This window comes from Gossypium hirsutum, chromosome A04 (assembly GCF_007990345.1).
Source record: "Gossypium hirsutum isolate 1008001.06 chromosome A04, Gossypium_hirsutum_v2.1, whole genome shotgun sequence".
NCBI lineage: Eukaryota > Viridiplantae > Streptophyta > Magnoliopsida > Malvales > Malvaceae > Gossypium > Gossypium hirsutum.
The window spans coordinates 14,041,422-14,065,007 of NC_053427.1; the positions used below are offsets into that span (position 1 = coordinate 14,041,422).

Consider the following 23,586-nt stretch of genomic DNA (forward strand, 5'->3'; position numbering starts at 1 on the left):
TTAGGACACAACATCTTGAGCTTTTTGAGAATGAGCTTGCCTTTTATTTAAAATTTATGTATTCTAACCCTTTTTTAAAAGGATAATCAGTTGTTCAGGGCAAATGAGAAAGATCGAAACCCTGTAAGCTAGGACATGATTTCTCGAACTTCCAAATACCGAATAGTGCCTTTATTTATAAAAAAAATCTTATCTCGAGGTAACAAGATGCCATATCCAGTAAGTTAGGACACAACACCTCGCATCTCTGAGAGTAAGCATTTTATTCAAAACTCATACTGCGATTTAAAAGAATATTCCGTTATTTAGGTTAAATGAGAAAAATCGAAACCCAATAAGTTAGGGCACAATTTTCTCGAATTTCCAAATACCAAAATTGCTTTTATGAAAGAATTATTAAGGTTAATATAACATAAATTCGCAATAAAATAAAATAATGAAGAATGAACAAGCAAATAAAAATTTCGATATTAACAAATATAACAGAATAAAGATAAACACATAATAAGAATGATGAGAACAGAAATGGAGAAATAAAACGAACAAGCTATGTACAAGAAAAATAAAAGGTTAATAATAATAATAGTTAAGTAAGAAATAATAATAGTACATTAATAAGACAAACAATTTAATAATAACGATAGTACTAAATAAAATAATAATACTAATAATAGTAATAAATATAATGGTAATAATAATAGTTAATGCTAATACTACTAATAAACGTAATAGTATAATACCATAAAAATAATAGCTATAATAATAACAATATTTTAAATAAGATAATAATAGGTAGAAAGTGGTAGTAGTAATAATACATTAATAAGAATAATAGTAATAATAAAATAATAATAATAATAAATAGTAGTAGTAAATAAAAATAATAATAGTAATAATAATAATGAAAATAGCAAAAATAATAATAGTAATATAATAGTAATAATAACAATAATAATTATTATTATAATAGTAATACAAATAAGTATTATGTAAAACGTATAAATAAATATGAACTTTAGGTAATATATGATAAACATAATAATAATGATAATAGTAATAATAATAATAATGGTAAAATAGAAAAAATAACATAAAAGACAAAATTGAACCTAAAATAGAAGTTTGGGGCGAATTCAGAATAAAAATACAAAGAAAAGGACCAATTTGGGCACACAGATAACAAGGGAGGACCAAAATGGACAATATCCCTCCTTCCCAAAACGCACAACACCAAAAGGGACCAAATTGAAGGAAAATAAATTACGGGGTAAAATTAGAAATAATGAAAAATTTAATTTCAAAACAATAAAAAAGCGGAAGGGCTAAAAGTGCAATTAGCCCTTCCACTTAAAAACACGCAAATCTTGAGGCGGGTCAGGTCGGATACTAGTCGACCAGTGTTTAAGGCCAACCCCAAAACGACGTCGTTTTGGGGGCCTATATAAGTTAGATTTTTTTTTTTAAATTTCATTCTCTCATCTGTTTTAAAAAAAAATCATCTTTTCTTCTTTTTTTCTCTGCAGGGGATTCTACTCCGGTGAGAGGTCCGGCCCCTCGCCACCGCGTCGGCCGCCTTCGTCAGCCACCGCACACGGTTCCCGGAAAATAAAGAAGGTTTTTTTTGTTTTATTTTTATTTTTATATATATCTATGTATATATATTGTTTTTTTTATTTTAAAAAAGAAAAAATGTAGGAAATATGTATATATATTCAAAAGAAAAAATAAAGGGAAAAGTAAACTGAAAAAATCACGATGGATTTGTTTTCGATCTCCTTGCTTGCTATTTTTCTTTCTTATTTGGATATTGTTTTGCTTTAAAATCTAATACTTTTTGTATTGATCAATATTGCCGAATCTCCAAATTGATTTTTGCTTAGCTTTTTAAAGCCATTTTACATGATTTTTTATTATTATCTGTCTCTTCTCCATTTAATTTGCAAGTGCAAGTGGAGGCAAACTTGGGTGGTGGAGCAGGTGGCGGTGCAGAGGTGGCAATGGGCAAGTGCGGCTGGTGGCTTCAAATTAGTTAGGGTTTTAGCCTTTCTAAAACCCTAGTTTGACTACTGAGCCAATTGGGTTTGGGTCATTTTTGGTTTAATGGACTGGGCAAAAATGAGCTTGTACACAAGCATTAATTTAGTTTTGTATGTTAAAAAGATAAAAACTTGTTTTAGAAGGTATTAATCTGAAATAAGATAATTGACTAATATTTTATATTAACTTCTTTATTTGTATTAAATAATTTTAGTCAAACAAGGTTAATTTTCCAAAATTTAAGATTTTATTTTATTTTTCAGTAATTTAATTATGTTTATTAACTCTTACAATTTAACTCTTCTAATTGGATAAAGATTGGGATTGATACTCACTCACTACAACAAATATGAAAATATATATGGAAAGACGATAGGAAAATATGTAGAAATAGAACAACGATGAAACTGTGAAGTAAAACAACAAATCACAGTTAATTGGTTTCTTATGGTGAAACTGTGAAGTAAAACAACAAATCACAGTTAATTGGTTTCTTATTTACACCATAACTATAAACATATGAATACTACCAAATTAAACTGATATGAATAACATTGAAGAGATTATAACCAATTAACTAGACTCATCAATCATTGTTCATTAAGAAATCCCATTTTCTGTCAACATGTTTGATAATCACAATTCTTTTACACTCAACCTATAATTTAGATTACTTAAAAAATTAAAATATGAAAATTACTAAACAATAACATTTAACATTTAATTAATTACAATAAAAAATAAAATAAAAATACAATAAAATAAGAGTCTTTTCACCTCTATAAACTTGAATATACCATGAGAAAGAACTCTTTTCAGATCAAATATTCGAGTCCGAGTTAATAAAACCCAAAAACTTATCTGTAATTAGCAGGTAAAGTTAGAGATGGATTTTGATCACTCAACGATTGATCAACACTTTCCTCTGCGACTTCGTTGTTCATAGACTCCTCCTCCTTGCTGGAATAAGATGTTTTGAAATTATTTTTTCTGTTAATATAACGATGGATAACGGTATCCGAATCCGGAAACATGGATACTTTCCCCTTCTTAGAGATGACAACAATGGCGACTCTTGCCCCACATAACGTTGAAAGTTCAGCAGCTTTCTTGAACAAGGAACATCTACGTCTTGAGGTTGCTATTTTAGTCCCTCTTAAATTCTCGGATGCCATCGAACCAAAATATAAGTTTTTTTTCGATGATCAGTCGCTTATTGTTTTAGAAAACATCCATCACAAAAGAATCAATTACGACTACAAGTGAAAACCTAGTTTCAACCAAAAAAAATTATAAATTTTTCTTTACTTATGGTAATAAATAATATAGGGTTAGGCTTCTAAATTACATACATCCGACTTTTATATATTAATATTTTTGGTAACTGTTTGGGTAGGATTATGACTTTTAATTTACTTGCTTATCAAAGCAAAAAAAACCAAAAAATAATAATTTTCCTTATTATTATTTATAACAATAAAATATATTTTCTAAATTTTCTTGTTATTTTTTAGGTAAAATAAAGAGGTATTAAAAGGTAACTAAAACAGTCTTTCCTTTCTAAAGCTAATCATCAACTTCTAATAAAACAAGTAATTATTTTTCAAGGTTTATCTATTTAGGTAGGCGTGTGCATCTTATATATCCTCTAAATGCTTTTGATGATATTAAAGTTTATTTTCTTTAACTGTTTAATTCTTGGGTTTTCTTGGTGTTAGCAATGGATGAAGCAAGACCAGGAAGAAGAGGGGCCAGTCGAAGAAGGATTGAGCTTAAGCGAATACCGAACCAAAAGAAACGATGGGTGACTTTTTCGAAGCGGAAAAAGGGTTTACTAAGCAAAGCTGCTCGATTGTCATCGATCACTGGGGAAGACATTGGTGTTGTCATTATTTCAGAGCAAGGTAGGTTTCATACTTCCGATAACGCCGATGCAGTTATTGATCGTTATCTGTCGATAGAAGCTCGTAAAGATAATAATGGTGATGGTCGTAACGATGATGCTGGTACTTCTAATCAAGGAATTGTTGAAGATGATAATAACTATGATGATGATGGTCTTGATGATGGTGTTACTCTTCGTCTTTTTCCTCAAGAAATTGGTCAAGATGATGATCATAATGATGATGGGAGATTTGGGAATGGAAGAGTGATGGATACGCAAGGGTTGAACTTGAACCAGTGGGATAATGTTTGGAAGATTAATGATGGGGAGATTAAGGGTGAGAATTGTTTCATTGATCTAAATAAACCTCCTCACAATGATGACGATGATGGTGGTGGTGATGATACGATGATCCATTTTCTTTGAGAACAGTATAGGGCTTTTAATATTGAGTTTCCTTTTGTTATCTTTTTCTTGTAATCTTTTAGAAATTGAAGGCTAGTCTGATTTAAACAATTCTTTGAAAGTAGTAAAGGGTTTGTGATATTGAGTTTTCTTACCTGAAGTTGCATCCTTCAATCAAATCCTACTCCTAGTAACCATTAGGGACTGATTTAGGTCCAGAGGTGAAGAAGAAAGGCCCCAATGAATACAACTTGGTATGCTTCTGATTCAAAACACGATAGCCTGAAAAGGAACACCACTTATCCCTTTGTTCACATCTGTTTGAACATTGCAGCTTCCTAATGGAGACTTTTCAAGGAAAGCCTTACAATCTTTAAGGTTTAAAGCAGATACTGTTGTAAAGAAGTAACCCTTTGCATCAGTTACTACACTGCATATTGGGACAGTTTTCTCCAGCCCAACCTCATCAACTGCTACACACTTTACTTTTGCTGAAGCCCCTGCAATCGTGGATTATATTATAAGAAATTTTCTGTTGGTAAAAAGCATGAAACAGAATTGAACCAAAGTTCGTACTATATACACAATGTTCAAAGCTGCATTACCTGCCATGGGATAGTAATTAGAACCTGATTTGCATAAAACGATCCCTTCAACACCAATGGAGAGTAGCTAGCCGTTCTTTCTCTTCAGGCTTTTCTTCTTCTGGTTTTGTTTGAACAACGTATGGTTTTCTCTCATATTCAGCCTTCCCTTTCTCTTCTTCTAGCTTGGGCTTGCAGGTGTATTTTTTTTCTTCATAATTAATTTTGTAATTAGTGCTTGGTTTGGCATCATGGTAGGGTTTTACTTCACTTCACCATCTGACTTTGGCTAGTAATTAGTGCTTTCATACTGGCTGTGCTTTGAAGTTGAACCATACTCAACCTCTGCTTCTACTTCTACTTCTAGTTTAGGCATGTAAACGCCTTGTTTTTCACCATACTCAGGCTTTGTTTCTCCTTCTGGTCGTGGTTTACTGTAACCAGTGCTTGGCTTTGCTTCTCCTTCTTCCGACTTTGCACCATGCTCAAGCTCTGCTTCTACTTCTAGTTCCGTCTTGTAAAGGCTTGGTTTTTCACCATAGTTGGGCTTTGGCTGAGGACTGGCAGCATCAGAATGATCCTATTTAGATGTGAAAGAATACACAAGAAGAAACGATACTCACAAGGTAATGAATTATCATACATGATTAATCTGTTTACAACGTATGCTTATATAGAAAGATGAAGTCTAAAACTGCTGTCAACAGAATATAACAGATTACTAACTTTTGTAACTGACTGCCTAACCACACAGCTAGACTACATATTAAGCACATGCACACGTATTAGATACTATAACAAGATGAATCAGCAAAAGCAAGCACAAGCAATGACCCAATGACAGGAGGAGAACCCATAATAATGGCAAGCAAAGACGACGAGACAAAGCCATGACTGAAACTATTTACCCTGCAAATGTGTAGACCAAGAGAATATTGCAGGCTATCCTACATAGCGGCTTTTATTAGGGAAAATATTTGGTGTAACAAAGCCATAAGTTACTGCCAATGACTCATGAAAACTGTAGAAATTCCTAGCACGATTCATACCATGCGATTGTGGACTTGGTTACCACTAACTAACGTGCATAATTGCCAACATTACAAAGGCCATGTACACCAAATATCAGGCAATCACACAGATTTTAGCCTTACATTCCAATCAATGACATTGTGTGACACATTCATTGTGGAATAAGCACTAATAATTTTATTTAAATATAATTAAATAAAAAATTATTAAAAATAAATACTCGAGATTTTAAATTTAAACTATGTTTTTTTTAGTATTATAATTAAATAATAATAACTAATATTAATATTTAATTATAATAGTTATAATTAATTAATATTTAATTATATTAAATAGAATTATAGATATTAATTTATAAATCATTTATAATTTTTATTTTATGTAATAATAATGATTTATAATATTATTATTTATAAGAATAACATTTAATATTAGATTAATTACAATGAAAAAGAAAATTAAAAAAATAAAATAAGAGTACTTTCACCTCCATAAACCCGAATTATACCATGAAAAAGAACTCTTTTTTATCTTAGATCTCAAATATTCCAATCCAAGTAGAAAAACTTGTCTAAATTAGCAGGCAACTTTTCACTAATTAATTCAATCAAAAGGCAAAGTTAGAGATTAATTTAGATCACGCAACAAACTATCAACACTTTCCTCCGCGACTTTATTGTTCATCAACTCCTCCTCCTTGCAGGAATAAGATATTTTGAAATAATTTTTTCTGCTAATATAACGATGGATTACGGTATCCGAATCTTGAAACATGGATACTTTCCCCTTCTTAGAGGTGACAACAATGGCGACTCTTGCCGCACATAACGTTGAAAGTTTAGCAGCTTTCTTGAACAAGTTCCATCTACGTCTCGAGGCTGTTATTTAAGTCTCTCTTAGATTCTCCAATGCCGTTGAACCAAAATAATTTTTTTTTCCAATGTTTAACTGTTTACCTTTTTAGATAATATCTGTCACAAATAGACTTTTTTTTGCTGATGGTAATGATTAATATAAGTTTAATTATATACATCTGAATTTTATTTATTAATATTTTTGGGTACGATTATAACTTTAAATTTAATTGCGTACCAAAGCAAAAGAGCCAAAAAGTAAAAAATTTTCGTATTATCATTTATCGAAATAAAATATATTTCCTAAACTTTCTTGCGGTTTTTAAGTAAGGTAAGGAGGTATTAAAAGGCAAGTAAAATAGTCTTTCCTTTCCAAAGCTAATCATCAACTTCTAATAAAACAAGTAAAGACCTAAAGCTTTTCTATTTTTATCAATTTTGGTACGTGAGTGCATATTATATATATCCTCTTTAATGATCTTAAAGTTTTTTTTGTCCTTTTTAAGTGTTTAATTCTTGGGTTTTCGAGGTTATTATTTTAGTTTTTATATTCTCCAATGCCATTGAATTAAAATATAATTTTTTTTATGATTAACTGTTATATTTTTAGAAGCATCCGTCACAAAAGAATTAATTACCACTACAAGTAAAAATTAAGTTTCAACCAAAAATGCATATATTTTTCTTTAATGATGGTGACGAGTAATATAAGTTTAGGAATTCAAATTATATACATCCGGATTTTATATATTAATATTTTCGGTAACTCTTTGGGTAGGAATATAACTTTTAATTTTCTTGCTTATCAAAGAAAAAAAACCCAAAAATAATAATTTTCCTTATTATTATTTATGAAAGTAAAATATATTTCCTAATTTTTCTTACAGTTTTTAAATAAAATAAAGAGGTACTAAAAGACAACTAAAACAGTCTTTCCTTTTAAAGCTAATCATCAACTTTTATTTACGTTTTTTAAGGTTTATCTATTTAGGTGTGTGTGCATGTTATATATCCTCTAAATGCTTTTTGATGATATTTAAATTTATTTTTATTAAGTGTTTAATTTTTGGGTTTTCTTGGTGTGAGCAATGGATGAAGCAAGACCAGGAAGAAGAGGGGCCGGTCGAAGAAGGATTGAGATTAAGCGAATACCGAACCAAAAGAAACGATGGGTGGCTTTTTCGAAGCGGAAAAAGGGTTTACTAAGCAAAGCTGCTCGATTGTCATCGATCACTGGGGAAGACATTGGAGTTGTCATTATTTCAGAGCAAGGTAGGTTTTATACTTCCGATAACGCCGATGCAGTTATTGATCGTTATCTGTCGATAGAAGCTGGTAAAGATAATAATGTTGATGGTCGTAAAGATGATGCCGGTACTTCTAATCAAGGAATTGTTGAAGATGATAATACCTATGATGGTGATGGTCTTGATGATGGTGTTACTCTTCGTCTTTTTCCTCAGGAAATTGGTCAAGATGATGATCATAATGATGATGGGAGATTTGGGAATGGAAGAGTGATGGATAAGCAAGGGTTGAACTTGAACCAGTGGGATAATGTTTGGAAGATCAATGATGGGGAGATAAAGGGTGAGAATTGTTTCATGGATCTAAATAAATCTCCTCACCATGATGATGATGACGGTGGTGCTGATGATGATACGATGATCCATTTTCTTTGAGAGCAGTATAAGGCTTTTAATATTTGATTTTTTCTTTTGTTTTCTTTTTATTGTACTCTTTTAGAAATTGAAGGCTAGTTTGATTTAAACACTTCTTTGAAAGTAGTAAAGGGTTTGTGATATTGAAATTTTCTTACCTATAGGTCTTTGAGAAATTACAGATTATTTCCTTCTGTTTCGAATTCTTTTATGCTTAACCTTCCATTGATAATAAAAGAGTACGTATTGATATGCGTAAGTAAAGGTCGTCACACACCGACCAAAAAATTAAATAAAAAAAAAAGAAAAAAAAAACATCACTCAGAAAAGGAAAAAATAAACCCAGAAATCAACTGCAGTTGCATCCTTCAATCAAATCCTAGTAACCATTAGGAACTGATTTAGGTTCAGAGGTGAAGAAGAAAGGCCGCAATGAATACAACTTGGTATGCTTCTGATTCAAAACACGATAGCCTGAAAAAGGAGCACCACTTATCCCTTTGTTTACATCTGTCGGAACATTGCAGCTTTCTAATGGAGACTTTTCAAGGAACGCCTTGCAATCTTTAAGGTTTAAAGCAGATATTGTTGTAAAGAAGTAACCCTTTGCATCAGTTACTACACTGCATATTGGGACAGTTTTCTCCTGCCCAACCTCGTCAGCTGCTACACATCTTACTTTTGCTGAAGCCCCTGCAATCATGGAATATATTAAATAAGAAAATTTCTGTTAGTAAAAACCGTGAAATAGAATTGAACCAAAGTAAATACTATATACACAATGTTCAAAGCTGCATTACCTGCTATGGGATAGTAATTAGAATCTGATTTGCATAAAACGATCCCTTCAACACCGATGGGGAGTAGCTGTTCTTTCTCTTCAGGCTTTTCTTCTTCTGGTTTTGTTTGAACAAAATATGGTTTTCTCTCATATTCAGCCTTCCCTTTCTCTTCTTCTAGCTTGGGCTTGTAAGTGTATTTTTTTGCTTCATAATTAGGCTTGTAATTAGTGCTTGGTTTGCCATCATAGTAGGGCTTTGCTTCTCCTTCTAGCTTTGAACCATACACTGGTTTTACTTCACCTTCTGGCTTTGGCTTGTAATCAGGGATTGGTTTTGCTTCTCCTTGTGGCTTTGGCTTGTAATCAGTGCTTGGATTTGCATCATATTGGCTGCGCTTTGAAGTTGCACCATTCACAACCTCTGCTTCTACTTCTACTTCTAGTTTAGGCATGTAAACGCCTTGTTTTTCACCATACTCAGGCTTTGTTTCTCCTTCTGGCCGTGGCTTATTGTAACCAGTGCCTGGCTTTGCTTCTCCTTCTTCCGACTTTGCACCATGTTGTAAAGGCTTGGTTTTTCACCATAGTTGGGCTTTGGTGAGGAAAACAGGGCTTTAGCGGCGTTTTATCAAAAAACACCACAAAAATTGTAAAACATAGAGCAATAGCGGCGTTTTACCAAAAATGTCGCTAAAAACAGAGTAATAGCGGCGTTTTTTGTTAAAACGCCGCTAAAAACAGAGCAATAGCGGCGCTTTTGGTAAAACGCCGCTAAAAATCGAAGCATTAGCGGCGCTTTCGGTAAAACGCCACTAAAAGTCATATAACCCCTAAAAACCTAAACCCACCAAAAAATCATAAACACTAATCTATAATCCTTAAAACACTAAACTCCTAAACCTTAAAAAATCTTAAACCCTAAACTATAACTCCTAAAATACTAAACCCCAAAAAACATCACATGGATGTTGATGTACATCATATGTTAAATATTTTCTTATATAATTTTAAAAGAGATAGTATTAATTTTAAAATATTGAATTAATTATCATTATAGTTTAAGGTTTATGATTTAGGGCATATGGTTAAGGGTTTAAGGTTTACGAGTTATTATTTTAAGTTTTATAGATTATGGGTTTATGGATTATGGTTTAAGGGTTAGGGGTCTAGGATTAAGAGTTTATATTTTATGATTTAGGATTTAGGGTCTAAGGATTAAGGATTAAGAGTTTAGGGTTTAGTTTATATTTTAAATATTTTTGGTATATGAGTAATTTTTTTTAATTTATATGTTAAATATTTTCTTATATAATTGTAAAAGAGATAATATTAATTTTAAAATATTGAATTAATTATCATTATAGTTTAGGTTTTACGGTATTTGGTTAAGGGTTTAATGTTTATGAGTTACTATTTTAAGGTTTATGAATTATGAGTTTAGTGATTATGGTTTATGGTTTAAGGGCTGGGGTTTAAGACTTAGGGGTTAGGGGTTAAGTGTTTGGTTTTTAGGGTTTACAGACTATGTTTATGAGTTAGGGTTTAAGGGGTAAGGATTAGAGGTTTAAGGCTTAGATTAATTAATGTTTTTTAAATTATATATTAAATAATTTATTATATAATTGTAAAAGAGATAAGATTAATTTTAATATATTAAAATTATGATTATAGTTTAAATAATAGGTTAATATTTAGGGTTTATGGTTTAGGATTTATGATTTAGGGTTTTGGGTTTAAGGGTTGGGGTTTAGGGGTTAATATAGTGAACTACTTAACTTGTGTATCTTGGATTTTTTTATAATATAAATCTAAATAAGATAAATATAAATTATTATTTTAAAAATATATATATCAAAATGGGTTAAATCCCAAAAGCATAAATTATGAACACAATTATTGATATAACATCATTTTATATTTATATATTGCATACATAAATATTTATATTTATTCAATATAAAAATATATTGATGTATTTTTTTTAAAACGTGTATGATTAAATCAAAATTAAAGTTTTAACTATACATTTAACGCACAATTAGAATTTCAAGTCTACAATTACACATTAAACCGAAATTCATATATAATTCTGAAATGTATCTCTATCAAAATTTAAGTGTATACATATAATTAAATATAGTTTAAATTATTTAAGAGATAATGATAAAGTTTATTAAAAATGCCTTTAAAAACGGGAAAATGACTTTTTGTGGCGTTTTTATTAAAAATGCTGCAAAAAGTAAGTAATAGTGGCATTTTTTATAAAAAACGCCGCAAAATTTTTTACACAAAACGGTGCCGTCTTGTTACCCAAAATGCATTAGACTTTTTCATTCCCCCCTTCCCCCCGAAATCCCAAAATTTGACAAGAAATCTTTCTTTCTTCCCTCCTTTCTTTCCCCAAAATCGGTTCCCTCCCCCATCCCCAAAGAAATCCTAAAATTTCACTCAAATTTCTTCTCTTTTCTTTCTCATTTTATTTTTCCCAAACCATTTCTCCCCTACCCCGATTCCCTTTATTTTTCCCCTAATTTCCCCAAATCGGCAGCCCTCTGCATCTCCGTCGGTAGCCCGCTGCTGTATCTCTGTCGACATCTACTGTCAAGTATATTGAAAAAGAAAAAATCACCTAAAATTTCTCTTTCTGCTATCAGTTTCGTTACATAATATATCTCTCCGCGGCTCTCTCACTGCCGCCGCCATTTACTTGGTCTAGATTATCTTCACGGCCCGTTGCGAGTACCATGAGGATGATGAGTCTGACGAAGAATTTAGCCCTAAAAAAATAGGGTATGTTAATATTCCTGCGAATCCTGCTGTTAACGTTAAGGAAGCCCTTTGATCAAATGCCATAGTTGTTATTAATTATTTAAATAAGTTCTCGATTTGATTGTTCAGTACTTCGGTAAATCATGTCTATGTCTGTCTATGACTTTTCATTTTATTTAAAGTTTCTTTTTTTAAAATATGTAATATGCAATCCAAGCACTTGTACTGTTATTGTATTACTCTGGACGCTATTTGCTGCTTGCTTTATTCTAATATGCTTTCATCTTTTGTCATTCTATGTGATGTCGATCTAAAGCCTTCATACAACATTTTAAGCTTATTTTTAGTTTCTTATTGACCTATCTTTGATTGTGTTACGATTGCATCTTTGTTCTATGGTATTATGAACCTAGAATTGTTACCTCTTGGATGCTAATTTTATTATATTTCATGCGATTGCCTGCAAACGGTTTGTCTCATCAATCGACTGTCATCTGCACTTCTGTGGCATAAAATTATCTGGTACATGAAACCAAAAGTGGTGCTTGTATGTTGGTGATGCAGTTCTGTTGCTCATGATTATGAATCTTCTGTATCATATATATATACATCACCTTAAACAGTGTCTGTATCCTCTGTTTAATGTTTCCTGCTTTCCATTTGACAGATAAATTCAAAAGCACAGTGTCTGTATCAATTCATCATTGCCTTAAATGTAAGCATTCTTCTGCTCATAAACACTTTTTACATTTTTGCTCCTGAATTGAGTAAAAAAATATAACAACAGATAAGTTGCATACATCGAAAGCACTTTGTTGATAGTTTTGCTCATAAACACTTTCACTTCTCCTTTATATTTTTTAAAATTTAACAACAGATTGTAGTGTTTGACTTAATGCTTTCGGTGTTATTACACGGTTCAGAGCAAAACTATCAACAAAGTGCTTCAAGAATGGCAAGCTTCTTATTCTTGATGGTGAGGCCATGGCAATTTACCAACTCTAGCTCTTGAACATGATAGTAGAAGAAGCTGATATAAAGTTGAACTTGTAAGTCATGAATTCATTACACAGCTTGATAACTGTTGGGATTGCAGAAAGTTGACTGACATTTTTTCAATTTTAAATTTTTATTATTTAGTTTACATGTCAACTCTAAAACACAAGTGCTTCAGTCAAAACACATTTCATCCTTAATTGCAATAATGCTTTTGGTTTGGTTAAGTTTGGCATTACAAGTTGTCTGTGAACCTTTTGATAGGATGTTATAAAGCATTCCTTACACCTGTTAATGATAATAATGAATGTATTTGAACAGCAAATGGCAAAAGATATTAGATTGAATCTTAACTTCTAGGCTTTATTGATGGTTTGACCCTTAATTAGTTAATTATATCATTTTTTTGTCCACTTTGATACTTGAAACCCAGACACATGAAGCCTATTAGAATGCATCATGTGACATTCTTATATTTCATAGCATTTCCACCCTCAGTCAATTATTTCCTCTTAACTCTCTAAACTTGCTGTCAAGGAACAACCTAAATGATTGAAAATCGTTTAATCATTTTATATTGAATTATTTCTGAAAATCATTTTATAAAGAAAGTTTTTTTTTAAGTCTTCCTAAAATCATTGTTATATGGCCTCCTTCATTTTCATTGTTAGTGTTTGCACCATCGAAAGCTTTCCTTTTATTTCCTTCTCAATACCTCAAAAATATTGATGGCTTAAGCTAATGTATTTAACTTCAAAAACTTACCAGATTGCTAGAGTTCAAGATGCTTTGTTGACTGCTTGCAAGCTTGCTAATGTTTTCCTAGTGAAGTACTATTTTAAAGACCTTTTAATTTCCATATTTTGCTTTCTGAAATATGCTTATATTTGTTTCATTTGCAGTGGAATTGCTATATCAATGGTAATGAAATATGCAGACAATGTTGTGAAGGTAAGATATGACCCAAAATTTCATGTTAGTCAATCATTGATTTGTCTGCATTTACATCCATCTCTCTGATTTTTTAAGAAACTTGTTAGGCATGTCATGGTTATCAGTAATGTTCATGCATTTGCATGGCATAATGAAGGAAGTTGCTTCTCTTTCTTAAGTTGATTGGGTTACTTGTTTATTCCTCTGCTTCCACTATATGTAATATCCAGTTTTCTTGCTGCTGAAACCTGTAAGTAAGGTGATTTATTTTATTGAGCAAGAATGTCATCTTCTGTCTTTTGATTATACTATTTACAACGTTGCTGCAACCCAAGCTAAGTGGTATGCGGTTTAATAATATTTTAAGAATCTTTAGCTGCATACTAGAAGCCTCCTCGAAAGAAATTGAAGCTAAGGAATGACTTTGTGGCTTCCTAATGATATACTCCACGTGTCCAGTGAATTATTTAACCACACTCGAAACTAAAATTATTTCGATGGATCAAATCTTATGCAAATTAACTTTTTAACATAAAGTAAACATCAGCCTATTTAGAGAAGGGATAAAAGGGATCAAATGGTACATTCATAGCATATTAGTAACCATTTTGAATCCTTCAGTTGAAGTTCCATTGTCTATTCAATGTGGTGCAGGTCTATTCTACTTCAGTGGCAATGCTTCTCACTGCCGTTGTTTCAGTGTTTCTGTTCGGCTTCAATCTTACCCTTGCTTTCTTCCTCGGTGCTACGTAAGTTATCTCTGGCCACATTTTAATATCCATACAATAGATAGTCTCTCTTGTATTGAAGCTTCAAATCTGGCATCTAGCATAATTCAGAGCATCACCGCCTGGTAATTGGTCCTGCACATACATATAGGGAGGATAGCATTTCGTCTGGATCAAAACATGTAGCAATTATGTATAATTTCTGTATTTCACTTTCACTACAGTAGCATTTACGATTATCCTAGCATCAGTTTTTTTATTATGGGTTTACTTTTTACTGATTTCACTTTCATTACAGTAGATGGTATAGCTAATTTCCTTGTTTTGCTCAGTCAGGTGACCGAGATTCAGTTTAACAATTTTCTTTATTGCTGGAACAAGTCTTAACCAAGATCAAGATCAAAGTACTTCACCAAGTTATATATGCAGGCATTGCAATGAGAGGTGATGATGATTTGGCATTATATTCTCACCAGGATGAATTTTATTTTAGAAATTGTAATACTTTGTGTCTCTGTGTGTGTGTTTTTTTATGTATTAAATTACATATTGAATCAATGTTTATGTATTAAATTTAATTTCATTAATTTTTATATTTAGTTTTGAAGTTTAAATTTTAATGGAAAATTTAATTTAATTAATATTTTTATTTATCCATAAAAGTTCAAATTTGTTTAAAGTTCAAATTTCAAAAATTAAACATAATATAATATTTAACATAGAAATAAATATTATTTAATTAAAATAAAATAATTTTTTTAAAGTTCATGATTTTTAGCGGCGTTTGTGAGAAAAGCGCCGCTAAAAGTTATTTTCTTTAGTGGCGTTTTTTGGAAAAGCGCCGCTAAAGGTCATGATCTTTAGCGCCGTTTGTTAAAAAACACTGCTAATTTTTGTGGCGCTGCAACGTTTTTTGCGGCGCTTTTAAGAAAGCGCCGCTAAAGACAAAAAAAGCCGTTAAAAGTCTATTTTCTTGTAGTGGCTGAAGACTGCCGGCATCATAATGATCAGATTTAGATGAATCAGCAAAAGCAAGCACAAGCGATGATAGGAGGAGAAGCCATAAGAATGGCAAGCAAAGACGACGAGACAAAGCCATTACGGCAGGCTTTTATAAGGGAAAATATTTGGTGTAACAAAGCCATAAGTTATTTCCAATGACTCATGAAAAATGTAGGAACTGCTAACACGATTCATACCATGCGATTGCAGACTTGGTTACCACTAAGGTCATGTACACCAAATATCATGCAATCACACAGGTTTTAGCCTTATATTCCAAACGATAACATTATGTGACACTTCATTGTGAATAAGTACTAATAATTTTATTTAAATATAATTAAATAATAATTCATTATAAATAAATACTTGAGATTTTAAATTTAAATTTAAATTTAAATTATGTTTTCATTAGTATTATAATGATTTAAATTTAAGGAAAAATAAACACTGGACTAATAAGCAATAACTTAATATTATTAATATTAGTATTTAATTATAATAGTTAATTAATATTTAATTATATTAAATATAATTATTGGTATTTATTATTAATATATGATAAACTCCTGCCGTTGTTCCCCTCCCTCTTCTATGACCGTTCATCATTGTTGACCCCTTTCATCCCCATCCCGCCGCCATTCAACATCGCCAACTCATCCACTCCCATCGTGAAAAACAAATGTTCCTCCCCTCCCCTGCCGCCATTCATCATCGCTAGTGCCTCCCGACTTGACGTTCATCATTGTTGACCTATCCCCTCCCCTCTCGCCGTTCATCATTGTGGAAACCCACCCCCACCTCATTTTTTTCAACAATATTAAAAGTATCCATTTTTTCTCCCTTGATCTTGTAATTGGGATTATTAGGATTTTTACATACACGCGTGCGCGAACATATATATATTTCTTTATTTTTTAAAAATAAATAAATATATTTCTTGGTGTTTTAATGTTTTTTCTTTATTCATTTGGTGCATTCTTTTATAACAATCGGTTGATGGGAATTTATTTTTAAGCATTTTTTTGTTACAAAAATGTATTTTTGTTATATCATTTTTTTATTTAGTTTTAATTTCCATTATCCCTTCAACTATAAAGAGTTACTTGTTTCACATTCTCATGATCATGTTAACAATACAAGGATATGCATTTTCAGTTATAACATTGATGATGGACTAATATTTTTTTTTCATTGATGCATATTGGATTAATTCACAAAAGACTTTCCATTGCTGCTTCTTAAGTTTAAGCCTATTCATTTAACTTTCAGCCAGGATATTTCTTAACATATAGAAATTGTTTTATTAATAAAGTTTGATTAATGTCATTTGTTTGACACCCTCTTGGTTTCTCTTAATATTTTTTGCAATATTAACTTTATTGCAAGGGAAGAGGCATTGTTAATGACTTGATTTGAAAGAATAATTGATTTTGGTTTTTGGAACTGATTAAAATTCAGTTTTATTAATTAGATTTTTCTTCTTTCTTTCTAATAGTTGCACGGATTCGTGGTCCCAATTGGAATAAGGACTTGGGGCCACGAGTCTCAATTATTGTTTACAAATGTAAGGGATGATGATAGGTACATATGGGTGATGCACTTTTACCGCTAAACCTTTTGTCTAATTATTAATGTTAAATCTTAGTACTTTGTCTAATTATGGATGTTAAACTCTTACTATTTTTTTTTTATCTTAGTTCTTATTCTAATTTTTCTTTTCTTTTAGATATGGATTACATAATATAATCTAATATATTTTTTATGCAAAGTCAATAAAGTATAGTCAAATTCAAAGAAGTAAGGACTTGTATTTTCTTCACACAACATTCATAATGCCATCCAAATGGCTAAGAAGTTAAGATGAATGAATGCATTTAGAAATCTCTATACTATAAATTAATAAATTATATAATGATTTAACAAAAATATCGATTTACCAATATTTATAAGACTTTACCAAAAATTTATAAGATTTTATCAATATTTTCAAATTTTCTAAACCTCATACCAAGTCTTAACAATTACAAAATTTCTATTGTTTTACCGATATATTTAAAGATTTACTAAAAATTTCTAAGAATTTTTAGAACTACTACTGTCTGTAGTATCATAATTTAACATATAATGATAATTAAATAATGTAAACAGATCTTTATGTTTTTCATAAAGTTGTTCTATTAGTTTTAATATTCTATTCTTTCATTTTTATCACATGTCTTAGTAAATTTCTTCTTCCAATGTTCTATAAGTTGTTTATAGGATTGAAAATCATATTTTTGTTAATGGGTATATCTTCTTTTCTATTTTTCAAGTTTTTTTTTATGTCTTTTGTTTGTAGAAGATGATTCTTTAGAGGAAGTATCTTCTTCTTCTGACAAAGTTAATATTATATTACTATTTTCATAATATAAAGATCCTAAATCTATTTCTTGTTCTATATTTTTATTAATAAGAACTTGTTCTAATTTATTATTAACTTCAGATAAGATTTCTTTAAATTAGTTGCTTAAATACGATACTGGAAACACTCAGGATGATAGAGACAAAGAATCCGTGCAACTATTAAAAAAGATAGCTGACATAGAGATTAATGATTTTTCATCATACATAATAGAAGAAATCAAGAATATGTGGGAAAATTGAAACTCACCAAGACTGTCAATAGATCCATTTCAATCGTTTACCATATTTATGAGATTTTACCAAAATTTTTAAATTTTTACCAATATTTCCTAATTTTCTAAACAACCAAATCTTAAAAATTACAAAAAGTTCAATCGCTTTATCAAAATATCTAATAATTTACCAATATATCTAACGATTTACCAAATTTTTTATTGTTTTACCAAAATATCTAACAATTTGTCAATATTTATGAGACTTTTTCAAAATTTATAATATTTACCAATATTTAAAAAATTTTAAACCCTATACTAAATATTAACAATTACCAAAATTTCTAAGGATTTACCAATATTTCTAAGAATTCCCTAAAATATCTAACGATTTACCGAAATTTCTAAGGATTTACCAAAATATCTAATGATTTACCAAAATTTCTATCGTTTTTGTAACGCCCCGTACCCGAGATCGTTGCCGGAATCGAACACAAGGTGTTAACGGACTTAATTCATTAATTAAACAGCTCATACAATTCATTTTAAAATTTCCAGACAAGCTGGCTAACTGCATCACAGTCGCTTTAAAAATCATATCTCGAGTTCCGAAACTAAAAATCCAATTCCGTAAATTTTTCCTGAAACTAGACTCATATATCTATCTACTATTTTTTTTCTAGAATTTTTGGTCAGGCCAATTAGTACAGTTTATTAGTTAAAGTCTCCCCTGTTTCAGGGTTCAACTACTCTGACCTCTGTGTATTACGAATAATATATCTCCCTGTACAGAGATTCAATGACTATGCCGTTTGTCTCTAATAAAACTAGACTCAATAATAAATCTGTACATATAAAGCATGACTTCTAATTATCTTTGTAAAATTTATGGTGAATTTCCAAAGTCAGAACAGGGGATCCAGAAATTGCTCTGGCCCTGTTTCACAAAAATTTAAACATCTCATAAAATATAGCTCATATACCTGTTTCGCTTCTTCCATATAAAAATAGACTCATCAAGCTTCGATTCCATAACTTATTCATTATTTAATTCCATTTCTACTATTTTTAGTGAATTTTCAAATTCACGTCATTACTGCTGTCTGAATCTATTTTATGGTAAATTTTACCTATTTCATGGTTTCCATGGATTAGCTAGCAATTTGACATACATAACACCAAATATGATCATGATTAGCCATTCCAATGGCTAATCATTACCAAGCATTTCCATACCACTCAATAACCATATCATAAGACCATATATACAAAATGATTATAATGCTATACATGCCATACTCAAAATATACAAGCCATTATGCCAAGATGGTATACAGATAGTGTGAGCGAGCCTCCGACCGTTCCCGATTTCTGAGCTGGCTTGTCAAAATACAAGGAATGAAAAGGAGGGAGTAAGCATAAATGCTTAATAAGTTCACATGCAAATAGCAAGTAACATAACCATATAAGCAAACATAAAACATCATTTGCATAATCATCACCAAGACATTCATATCATATTTTCATTTATCATCTTACCATATTGTTGTTATATCGAGTTTTCAACCCGAGGGTTAAGTACATACCTGTTCAAAGTATTCATTTCACAACACTTACCAATACGTCCCTTTCATCTCGAGTATTCCTCCATTTGAGTAGAACTTTACCCGTTGAACACATCGGAATATAATTCGGATACATGGAAAGTTTGCACATAAGTGCCACATATGTAGCCAAGCTACCATGTAACCCGCCCATAAGTGAACTCGGACTCAACCCAACGAGCTCGGGCGTTCGCATCCATAAGTGAACTCAGACTCAACTCAACGAGCTCGGATGCCTAGTTACATCTCTCGAACTCGGACTCAACTTAACGAGTTCGGACATTCGCATCCATATGTGAACTCGGACTCAACTCAACGAGTTCGGATGCCCAAATATCCCAGTGATATGTCACTTGTATCCTAATCCATTCCTAAGGTTCAACGGGGCCTTTTTCCCAATCATGTGTCTCAACCATCTTCTACGGAATGCTGTTACCGATACTTGGTAGTATTTCACATTTTTCATGTATATCACATAATTTGACATATTAACAAACAATTATCACAGTATAATATTTCATAATAATTATCATATCATTTAAATAACATTAAAACATTTAAAATAATAACTATGTCACCAACATTTACATATAAACTTACATCGTATGCGAAAATGGCTACTTTTACCATTTCGTCCACAACTTGGTATTTTCCCCATTTTAGCCCAAATTTCAGTTTTCCTTGCTCTATCATTTAAAATATAGTCTAATTAGAACTCACATTATTCAAATTGACCCAAAATCATATTTTGGAAAAATTACAATTTTGCCCCTAAACTTTTGCGTATCTACACTTTTGTCCCAAAGCTCGTAAATTAAACTTCAGCCTATTTTCTTATGTTTTATGACATGCTGATCATTTTTCCCTTCTATGGAAACATCAAATTCTCACTCTAACATGTACTTATGACTATTAGGTATTTTTACCGATTAAGCCCTTTTGCTCGTTTTCACTTAAAACCGAGTAGCACAAGTTGTCTAACATAATTTAAAACCTCATATTCTGTCATAAAACACCAAAATACACAAATTTCACCTATGGGTATTTTTCCAAATATGAACCCTAGGTTGAATTATTGCTAGCATAAGCTAAATCGAGCTACCGGACTCTAAAAACGTAAAAATCATTAAAAACGAGGCTAGAACGGACTTAAAATCGAGCTTGGAAGCTTGAAAAACCCTAGCCATGGTTTCTCCTTGCTACATTCGGCCATGGGGTTGAAGATGAGCAAAATTGGCTTTTAATTTTGTATTTTAATTCATTTTACCCCTAAATGACCAAAATGCCCTTACTACTAAACTTTCCAAAATTCCATCCATGTCCAATTTTTGTCCATAGACTTAGAAATTGGTAAAATTGCTATTTAAGACCTCCTAATTAATATTTCAAAACAAATTCATACTAGAAACTTCTAGAATGCAAGTTTTGCAAATTATTCGATTTAGTCCTTAATTTCAATTTAAGCACTTTATGCATAAAATTTCTTCACGAAATTTTCACACAATCATGAAATCATATCATAGACCTCAAAATAATCATAAAATAATTATTTCTATCTCAGATTTTGTGGTCACGAAACCACTATTCCGACTAGGCCCAAAATCAAGATATTACAGTTTTACCAATATATCTAACAACTTAACAAAATTTCTAATGATTTACTATAATATACTATAAACTGTAGAAGAAATTGAGTTGTGAAGCCAAGAGTAGTCATCCCTCGATTTTGAGTTAAGATTTTAGAAATTTTGAATAAGAAAATTGATTTGGATCAGTGGTTAAAAGTTCTAGTTATGTGTGTGAGGTTCTAGGTTTGAATCATGTTTATTTAAAATTTTCTATTTGATCAAACCCCTATTATTGACCATCTGGCATAAGTTCTATTTCCGATCAACTGATGACAATAATAAGCCTGTTGGTTCAATGTTAAGCTTTAGTATACCATTTGGTCTTGTGTTTGAGTCTCTGCGTAAGCAATAAGGAAATACTTCGTGCTATTCTGCAATTTAGTTTGTTTGGTTGCTTTAAAAGAAGGTAAGTTAAGCAATTTCTTTTTCATTTTTTTCCTGGGATGTTCTTCTCCATTCAAGTTCTCTTTTTGTTTTTGCTTTTGTTCCAACCAACTATACTTTTCTTTTCTTTTGCTTCGACATTTTGTCATTGACTCTTTCCATATTCATTATGTCAAGTCCCTCCATGCTTTTAGTTTTCAGGCAAATTGTAAGTGATCTTGATTCAATTTTCTTTGCTTGAGTTGATGATGGTTGAAGTTATATTCTTTTCGTCTGGAATGGATTTCTGATTTCTGTAAGTCTTTGTTAGACGAAGTTCTCAAGAGAAATGTTCTTTAACATTCTAAGTTTGTACTGTTGATTTCGTGCGAGGGTAAGCGTTGGTTTTCGTTTTGAGATTTCATGTTGAACTTTTTCTACATAATTTCAGGATTGGATGCTAATCTTAATGATTTGTTATTAGGTGGGTACCAAAAACCCCTTCTTCTTCGAGTTTTAGTCATCAAAAAATAAAATTTTTGAAGTCATATGGCCATGTGCCAGGTTGTGTGGTAGGCCGTGTGAACCACACAATCGTGTGCTAAGCAGTGTAGCAGGCCGTATGAACCACACGGTCGTGTACCAGGCCATGTGGCATACCATGTAACTCACTGTTTGCGGATTAGGACCACACAGGCAGGTGACACAAGCATATGCCTAGGCCGTGTGTGGTTATGTGTTATGCAGGGTTCATACAGGCCAATGACACGGGCGTGTGTTCAGGTCGTGTAACTCACTAATTGCGAATTAGGACCACACGAGTAGGTGACAAGGGCAAGTACACGGGCATGTGCTAGACTTGTGGAGGCACACGGGCCAACTATCCAAGCCGTGTGAAACCACACGGGTGTGTGGACCAATATTTAGAAATTTTCCCTCAGGCTACAAATGTCGTTCGAAGTGAACACAGGCCTACTATAGGTTCCGTATGATCTGAATTAGGCTATATAACTTGATATCTGATAATCTGTTTGTAACACCCCTAACCCGTATCCATCGTCGAAACAAGGTTACAGAGCATTACTAGAGTTTACAGAACAAATAGACAGAAATTTCAAATATTTCACATCATATAATATTCATATTAAAAACCAATCAAAATCAAACATACTGTTCCTTATATGAGTCTTCGAGGCCCAAAATATGCATTAAAAAAATGTCGGGACTAAATCGGGTACTCAAAGAATTTTTCAGAAAATATTAAAAATTTTCAAAGGTGCAGGGATCACACGGCTGTGTGGCCAGGCCGTGTTAATTACAGGGTCAAGAGACACACTCGTGTCTTAGGCCGTGTGGGTATTCGAAATAGGGAAATACAGTCGTGTCTCAGCCCGTGTTCTTGTAACTCCCTGGCTTGGATCACACGGCCAAGCCACACGCCCGTGTGCTAGGCCGTGTGAGCATGTTAACTTACGCAATTTAAAAGATACAGGGGCACTTTATGCAATTTAGTCCTTTTTATCAATTTAGGCATATAAACGGTAAAATTTCTAAACGAAATTTTTATACAATATTTCTATCATACTGTAGATCATAAAATAATATTGAACTAAATTTATCAATTTCGAATTTGTGGTCCCAAAACCACTGTTCTGATTTCACTGAAAATAAACTGTTACACTGATGATGAACAACTTGTGATCTGT

The 23,586-nt window shown here is 31.7% G+C and overlaps 3 protein-coding genes, 1 long non-coding RNA gene and 1 pseudogene across 5 annotated transcripts; 4 read left to right on the forward strand and 1 right to left on the reverse strand.

The window, feature by feature from the left end:
- Positions 1–1,489: 1,489 nt before the first annotated feature.
- LOC121227977 (uncharacterized) lies at positions 1,490–2,210 on the forward strand. The gene is made up of 2 exons (XR_005925493.1): positions 1,490–1,614; positions 1,945–2,210. It is a non-coding gene; the product is annotated as an uncharacterized lncRNA (long non-coding RNA).
- Positions 2,211–2,633: 423 nt separating this feature from the next.
- On the forward strand, positions 2,634–4,492 carry LOC107947842 (pheromone receptor transcription factor). Its single transcript, XM_016882353.2, has 2 exons — positions 2,634–3,659; positions 3,756–4,492. The coding sequence occupies exon 2, from the start codon at positions 3,758–3,760 to the stop codon at positions 4,346–4,348; it is 591 nt and encodes a 196-aa protein (XP_016737842.2). The 5' UTR covers positions 2,634–3,659; positions 3,756–3,757; the 3' UTR covers positions 4,349–4,492.
- Positions 4,493–4,514: 22 nt separating this feature from the next.
- Positions 4,515–5,803, reverse strand: LOC121228050 (protein SEED AND ROOT HAIR PROTECTIVE PROTEIN-like; annotated as a pseudogene).
- Positions 5,804–7,885: 2,082 nt separating this feature from the next.
- Positions 7,886–8,479, forward strand: LOC107947843 (serum response factor). The gene has a single exon (XM_016882354.1). The coding sequence runs from the start codon at positions 7,886–7,888 to the stop codon at positions 8,477–8,479; it is 594 nt and encodes a 197-aa protein (XP_016737843.1).
- Positions 8,480–11,581: 3,102 nt separating this feature from the next.
- LOC107948435 (CMP-sialic acid transporter 2) lies at positions 11,582–15,329 on the forward strand. Of its 2 annotated transcripts, XM_041110985.1 has the most exons (6): positions 11,583–12,029; positions 12,676–12,723; positions 12,932–13,057; positions 13,907–13,955; positions 14,592–14,686; positions 14,998–15,329. In XM_041110985.1, the coding sequence occupies exons 3-6, from the start codon at positions 13,023–13,025 to the stop codon at positions 15,050–15,052; spliced, it is 234 nt and encodes a 77-aa protein (XP_040966919.1). In that variant the 5' UTR covers positions 11,583–12,029; positions 12,676–12,723; positions 12,932–13,022; the 3' UTR covers positions 15,053–15,329. The 2 variants fall into 2 exon arrangements, with proteins under 2 accessions (XP_040966920.1, XP_040966919.1); XM_041110986.1 differs by lacking the exon at positions 12,676–12,723 and having other exon boundaries at positions 11,582–12,029; positions 14,998–15,283.
- Positions 15,330–23,586: the final 8,257 nt, after the last annotated feature.

Coding starts and splice junctions, on each gene's coding strand:
- LOC107947843 (XM_016882354.1), top strand. CDS start 7,886: ATGGATGAAGCAAGACCAGGAAGAAGAGGGGCCGGTCGAAGAAGGATT.
- LOC107947842 (XM_016882353.2), top strand. CDS start 3,758: ATGGATGAAGCAAGACCAGGAAGAAGAGGGGCCAGTCGAAGAAGGATT.
- LOC107948435 (XM_041110986.1), top strand. CDS start 13,023: ATGATAGTAGAAGAAGCTGATATAAAGTTGAACTT. Junction 13,058..13,906: donor GCTGATATAAAGTTGAACTT/GTAAGTCATGAA, acceptor TTTCATTTGCAG/TGGAATTGCTATATCAATGG. Junction 13,956..14,591: donor ATGCAGACAATGTTGTGAAG/GTAAGATATGAC, acceptor AATGTGGTGCAG/GTCTATTCTACTTCAGTGGC.